Genomic DNA, 7,012 nt, shown 5'->3' with positions numbered 1-7,012 from the left:
GCGCCTTGTGCTCCCAGCCCCGGCGTCTGTTTTTACCGCGCTGCAGCAAAACGCAGGTAAAAACCCCTTGGGATTTGGGGGTCTCTGGAGTTTGTTCTGCTTTCCCTCTGCGCTTGGAAGCGTGGAGTCATCTGCACCGGGAGTCGGCCGGGAACGGCCTCCTGGATCCGGCTTCTGTGGCCGTGGTGGGGAAAAAGGGGCGTCCGGGCTCTGACCTCCAGCAGCCGCTTCCTCACCTGCGCTGTCGGAGCGGGATGTAACCCGCAGGAAGGCGCGATTTCTCTGATTTCGAGGAATCCAAGTGAAATGGGAAGGAAAAAAAAATTTCTCTCTTTCGCCGGTGTTTTAATGCATTCTGTGTTTCTCAGGAAGGGTTTGGATGGTCCTGATCATGTGAATATTCCTTCCAGGGGGGGAATACGGGGTGACTCATATGTACAGCTGCCCTTCATGTAGAGATTTATTGTTCCAGCACTGAGGAAGTAAATATTCCTCTGCTTTATGCCCATTAAAGCTGTCCCAGTATCTGACCGAGCAGGGTTGTGCTCACGCTTTACTCACTGTTTAAACAGCAAATATTGGGTACAATTTACAACAGGCAACCCTGGTGTCAGGAGATGTTTTAGCGAGGACAGACGTACATTGTGCCGTGGGTACCCCTGGAGCTGGCTGACAGGGCCAGCCACAGCCAGCCCTTGTGGCAGGGGCTTGTGTCCCCGTCGCAGCGCCCAGCCACAGCCAGCCTTTGTGGCAGGTTGTGTAGCCTCCTTTTGGGAGTGGGGGCGTTTGCGTTCACCTTTGTCCCTTTTTTTAAAAGGAAAAACTCCCCCAGTTGTCAGCAGCTGGGCACAAATCTCTGACTGGTGCTGCCTAAAGCCTCAAAGCCCTGTCTGTCTGATTGGAAAGTGGCATCTCACGATGCAGGACGGCGCTGCCCTGCTCTAGTACACGTGGTGAAACAAGGGTGAAGCATCTTCACCCTCCTAGCCTTGTCACACCGATGAAGATCTCTTGGGCAGAGCACCAGGCTTGGCTTTGTTGTGGTTCCCAGTACAGTGCTTCATGCTCTGTGGATCCTGACAAAACTGGGGATCTTTGCCTTTTAAGGAGACTTTGTTCATGATGTTCAGTAAGCTTCGTAGAAAATAAGCTGGTTTGGTCCTGTTAAAAATATCTTTGGCTCTTCTCTCTGTTCCTTATTCGAACCAGTTGGTGAGAGATCATTAACTGCCTTTGTTTAGCCAATAACCTGCTATAAGTGGCAGCTACCTCCAGAACTTTCATGCAAGCTTCAGACAGGGCTGGAAACCTCATCCTCTTTAGAGATCTCGATATAAAGTCCTTGAGGTCTCTCAGTACACCTTCTAGGCAGTGGTGGTGCCCTGAAGTCCCATACTGATGACCGACTGCCGGACTGGTGATATTTGGGGCAGTTATTGTGATATTTAGACAACCATTTTAAGTTCTGGTTGATTCTCATTTGATTTTCTTGCATTGATCTCCTCTTCTTTCTTAACCTATGGGAACCGAAAGAAATGGAAGAATATATTCTCTTGCCCAAACCTGTTGTATCAAAGCCTTCCAGCAGCTCTGTCGGCTGGCACAGTGCGACAGCAGCTTTTTATTTGCATTCAACCCTGCCTTTGGAAACAGTTTTAATCTTCACATTGGTGCATCTTGGTGGAAATGCAGAATAATTCTGCACCAGGGGGTTTGAAGTCACAAACAATGTTGTTGCCTGTCTCTACTGCTTGTGGAAGAGATGGCAGGAAGGACAAAAAACCCGGTGCTGCTTGCTGGCGTGCTGCAGATTGATGTCGTAATTGACTTGTGAGCACAAAGTTTGTGGCTGGACATACTTATTAAGTGCAAGGGAATAGCTGGAGAAGTAAGAGAGCCCTCCTCGGGTGCTCAGGCTCTTCTGGAGCAGGAAACAAGTTGGGAAGAATGGCTCAGATTTAACAGGGGGTCTTAACAACTAAATCTTCTGAAAGGAGAGACACCTGGGGACTTGAGAGCGGAGGGGAGAGTGCCGTGACCTCCTGGGAGTGGGGACAGCCAGAAGAGGTGGCTTCGAGGGGCTCAGTGGCTCACTTTATTCCCCATTTCACAGTATGAAGGGTCAGGCCTGTGCAAAAAATAACTGTAAAATGTAAACTTTGTGGGGAACTTCTTGCTGACCTCCTCAGCATTTCTGGTGCTTACTCATCCTTCATGCTGGGGAGTCCAGGAAAGCGGAAGCTGGTGCCTTTCTATCACCCTCCGTTTCCCTTCCTGCCCTCCCTAGGGCACAGAGGCGTGTGTCCAAACACATTTCACCTCGCGTGCAAGTTCCCTGCTCTTGTGTCTGGTTTTGACACACTTGCACAACAGCAAGCAAGTTAAGCTGAGCTCAGCCCTCTTGAGTTCAGGGACTTCCTTTCTGGGTGGAGGTGGGTGACAGAAAGAAAGAAATGTCTGTTTTGCCTCAGTGTTTTAGCATTTCTCCTTATTTCTGAGCACTTTCCTTTCAGCCTGACCACTCAAGCTCTTAAAGCAGCATTTGCTTTCTTCTTCCCTTGCCTTGAAGGGAGTTTCTCTCCTGGGACCTTGCTGGTCTGGATTAGAGGGTATTGTGCTAGCACGCAGTAGCCGTCGTGCATTAACTGACTTGTCTTGCATCCACCACCCCATCCACTGCAAAACTGGTTTAACTTACTCCAGAGGAGAATGTAGTGAAATACAACCAGTGCCTAGAGTCCTTGCTGCTCTTTTCCCCCAGCGTGGCAGTTCTGCTGCTGCTCCTGCCCGGCTGGGGAGTTGTATTTCATCAAGCAGCATCTGAAGGCTCCTCATCTGAGATCCCTCAGCCCTGGAGTGATTCATAAACTAGTGCAACCTGTTGCAAAGGGAGTGCCTGCTATTGAGGAGATGTGTGAAGTTATTCATTAACTCTTCTGTAGGCATCTTGCTCGGCAGAAGGCTGCGCTCAAACCCTGGGGAATGGCTCCAGCAGGTTTCAGACAAGCCAAATGACTTTTCTCCAGCACGTGGACTCAGTCAGGCCCCACATGCCTGAATTGTTACCTCTTACCTTGTCACAGCCTCAATCGCTTCTTGCCTCATTAACCACAACGTTAAAATGACATATATCCAGGCATGAGTTGCTGGGGGAGGGAAGGAAGGAGGGATGAAAAGGCACTTTTTTAGTTGTTTTACCCTCGCTTAGCTATCGGGTTGCCAGGTTGTTCTTGCAGTAAGATTTCCAAGTTCCAAGCAAGTACCTTCTTGCTCTAATAACTGGGGAAAGAAACACTCCAGAGGTCCATGTCTGGCTGTTAATAAGGTATCTTTTATGGAAAGTAGTGTGCATAAGAAAAGAAATAAAAATTCCTGAACAGAGCTGTTGCATTGGCAGAATTTAACCTTCAAAAGTATGGAGGTGGGCTGCATATCACCCCATCCCGTTCCCAGTTACTTCATGGGTGGAAGGCAGGCAGCGTGGATAACCTGTGATCTAATAGCGACCTATGTCTGATGCTGATTTGTCTGTGCTCTCTCTACTTTCAGGATCCCTCAGTGACGCAGCTCACAAACACTAGCCAAAGTGGCTTGGATGAATTCAACCCCTTTACTGAGAGCTCCCAGCTGGTATGTGCCATGTGTCTTTGCACTGGGTGGTGGGTTTGGCGGTGTAGGCGCCACTGGAAAGAGCGAATGAGGCATTGGTGGACAACAGGTTAACCGTGGGTCAGCAGTGTGTTCTTGTAGCCAAGAAGGGAAATGGTCTCCTGGGGTGCATACGGGCACTGAGACTGGTGGAGGGATGTTCTCCTCTTCTCTGCCCTGGTGTGGCCACATCTGGAATATTTGGTCCAGTTCTGGGCTCCCCAGTTCAAGAGAGACAAGAAACTACTGGAGCAAGTCCAGCAGAGGTTCCAAAGATGCTGAGGGGACTGGAGCATCTCTGGAACAAGGAGAGGCTGAGGGCCCTGGGGCTGTTGCGCCTGGAGGAGAGAAAATTGAGAGGAGATCTGATCAAGAGCTAAAGGGTTGGGGTGCAAGAGGCTGGGGCCGGACAGGATGGGGGGCAACATGCACAAATTGGAATCCGGGAGGTTCCAACTGAACAGGAGGAAAAACTTCTTTGCTGTGAGGGTGGCAGAGCCTGGAGCAGGCTGCCCAGAGAGGTTGTGGAGTCTTCTCTGGAGATATTCCAGACCTACCTGAATGTGATCCTGGGCACCGTGCTGTGGGTGACCTGCTGGAGCAGGGGGGTTGGATGAGGTGATATCCAGAGGTCCCTTCCAACCCTGACTGCACTGGGATTTGGTGATTTGCAGCTGATTTCCCCACGGACCCTGTAGCTCGTTGTGTGTGTGGTACACAACTGACCACACTAATAAACTCCCAGCTGGAGCTCTCCACTTGCGTGGAACAGCTTCTCTCCAGCTCCTTGCTGCCTCAGTAAAGCTTTTTGAAGTGTGGAGGGGAAGTTGTTCTGTGGCAGGACACATCAGTGCTTAGCTGGCCTCTGGGTTGGGAGCTGAACTGCTGCGGCGATACCATCGATGGGTCGCTGCGAGAGCTTCATTCTTAGTTCCTGGCCGCTGCCATGGGTGGGATGGGAAAAGGAGAACAGGAAACCAGGGCAAAGCAATATTTGTGCTTCAATCAGTGGATCCAAATCCCTTTTTGTTTCCCTTTTGCCCAATAGCCATAATCCTCAGGTGCTGCTCCCCCAGTGCGTTGAGGAGCTGACATACTTTTGAAAAAGCAGAGTTGCTTTCTGGCTTAGCAGCGCTAAAACTGGCACCGTGCTTCGCTAGGAGAAGCTGTGTGTAATGGTTTTGCCTTACTGCTTGTGATGTGCAGACAAATGCAGCACGGACGATGCCGGCCACGCAGCCCTCCGGCCACTCACAGCCGGCTGTCCTGCAGACATCTGTGGAGCCCACGCCCCAGGTACGGCAACCCCTCGCCCCTGCCTTCCTCCCACTAACCTGGAACTACCCTGCTAATGCTTGTAGCTTAACTCTGGTGGCTGGTCAGACCAGGGAAGGACTTGCCTTTTTCTCCCCCTCTTCAGGCTGTAGCTGCAGCAGCGCAGGCTGGGCTCCTTCAGCAGCAGGCAGAGTTGGAGAGGAAGGCGGCCGAGCTGGAGAAGAAGGAAAGGGAATTGCAGAGCAATGCAGCCAGCATTAATCGTGAGTACTGCTTCCCACAGCCTGTGGGGTGCCCAGGGAAGCCTGGTCACTTGGTTTGTCAGGATTTGACTCAGCCTGAACAAGGTGGAAAAAGGGGTTAAAGGTGCTGGAGACCAGCTCTGGTGGGTCTCTGCCCTTAAGCGTGCTCTCAGCATCTGTGTGTGGCCACGTTAAGCTCTTCAAATCACAGTTTTGTGTCCCTGTCTAAGCTGTTGTGTGATGCTGCCCCATCGAACGTCCTCAAATCAAACTTGCCAAGGCCTGGCCTCTTCCAAGGTCTTAATGTCAGCTTTTATATATAGTCAGCATGTAAATGGCTACTTGCAAATTATGGTGTGTGAATGAACCTCTCCATGAGAGCAGAGCAAGTGAAGAGCTGCTCCTTTCTCCTTTCCACAGTGAGGCAGAACAACTGGCCACCCCTTCCCAAGAAGTGTCCCATCAAGCCGTGTTTTTATCAGGATTTCTCTGCAGACATCCCAGCAGACTACCAGAGGACATGCAAGATGCTGTATTACTTGTGGATGTGTAAGTAGCAGCCTGAACTCAGGGTAAAACTTCTTCCTAAGGAGATTCTGTATCAAATGCTGAGCTTTGCCCTCCAGTGAATTCGGTAGATGTTGTCAGTGAGGGTAAAATAATGTCTCCCATCACTTTTTTATGAAGGCAAAGGTGAAGGGCTCTGAGTTTATCCTTTGTAAATAGCTCACTCATCACAGAATTTTGATTGTTGTTTAATGGAGCCTTTAAGAACTCTCCAGAGACTCTGAAAACCAGCAGGGAGCACAGTTCAGAAATTTGAGCACAAACCAACCTCACCTATCTGTCGATTTGGGTGCTTTGAAAAGCTTGAAGATTTGGTCGTACGCAGCAGGATCAGATGAGGTTCTTAGGTTAAGCTCCAGTTTCCTTTCAAGGGAGGGAAGGAAATTAGATGGCCCAAAGGTTCCTTAATTGCTGCAGAGCTCTGTGTGGTCAGTGAGAGATTAGAAAGGCTTGGAAAAGACTTCAGAGCTTTCCAAGAACTTGCTGATAATGTTTTGGTTTTTTTTGTGTCTCCCATCCCGAGCAGTGCATTCGATCACCCTACTCCTAAACCTGCTTGCTTGCCTGGCGTGGTTCACAGTGCAGACGGACAGAGGAGTAGACTTCGGGCTCTCCATACTGTGGTTTATTTTATTCACCCCTTGTGCCTTTCTCTGTTGGTACCGACCGATTTACAAGGCGTTCAGGCAAGTAGTATTTTTCTCCTGACTTAGGGATATAGTTGTTAGTGGGAGGAGCTTTGGTTTTATCTGTTCCATTCCTATGTTGCCTGCAGGATTTTTTCAGCTCTTTGTGTAGTTAAACAGATCAGACCCAGTTGTTCCTAAAAGTATGAGAAGTACCCAATAGAACTTGATGCAGGTCGTTTTTTTTCATCCTGAAATCCAAGCCTAACCCATCATAGGGTCCTACTTTTTATTCCTTTCTGAGAAACTGGTGCATTACTGAGCATGCCACGTGTGCTAAAGGAGCTGCCTTCACCCCACCTTGCACTGGGCAGAGCGGTGGGTTTGTGGTGTGCAGTGGACGTGTTGCAAGTTGTATTGCTGCATGAGCTCCTGAAATCACCTCTTCTTAGCACCTCTCCCCTGGAGAAACCATTTCACTGAAGTTTTTTCCCCTCCTCTTTGAGGAGAGAGCCCTTGCAGGGATCATGTCCCTGAGTTTCAGTCCCGCTGCTGTCTCTTCTGCAGGTCTGACAGCTCCTTCAGCTTCTTCGTCTTCTTTTTCATCTTCTTCTGCCAAATAGCAATCTACATCATCCAGGCTGTCGGCATTTC

General features: G+C 49.8%; 1 protein-coding gene across 1 annotated transcript in view; it reads left to right on the top strand.

The window, feature by feature from the left end:
• Positions 1-3,516: 3,516 nt before the first annotated feature.
• The window catches only part of SCAMP2 (secretory carrier membrane protein 2), a 5,817-nt gene continuing 2,321 nt past the window's right edge, over positions 3,517-7,012 (top strand). Inside the window, exons 1-6 of the mRNA XM_008936150.1 lie at positions 3,517-3,630; positions 4,855-4,944; positions 5,069-5,186; positions 5,586-5,714; positions 6,259-6,418; positions 6,926-7,012. The exon at positions 6,926-7,012 is cut by the window's right edge and continues 33 nt beyond it. Coding sequence (XP_008934398.1) covers positions 3,517-3,630; positions 4,855-4,944; positions 5,069-5,186; positions 5,586-5,714; positions 6,259-6,418; positions 6,926-7,012 — 698 coding nt within the window. The remainder of the gene's footprint in view (positions 3,631-4,854; positions 4,945-5,068; positions 5,187-5,585; positions 5,715-6,258; positions 6,419-6,925) is intronic.

Source organism: Merops nubicus, unplaced genomic scaffold, assembly GCF_000691845.1.
Source record: "Merops nubicus isolate BGI_N331 unplaced genomic scaffold, ASM69184v1 scaffold14072, whole genome shotgun sequence".
Classification (NCBI taxonomy): domain Eukaryota; kingdom Metazoa; phylum Chordata; class Aves; order Coraciiformes; family Meropidae; genus Merops; species Merops nubicus.
The sequence above is the reverse complement of the archived record's forward strand: the minus strand, read 5'-3'. Positions and strand labels throughout refer to the sequence as shown.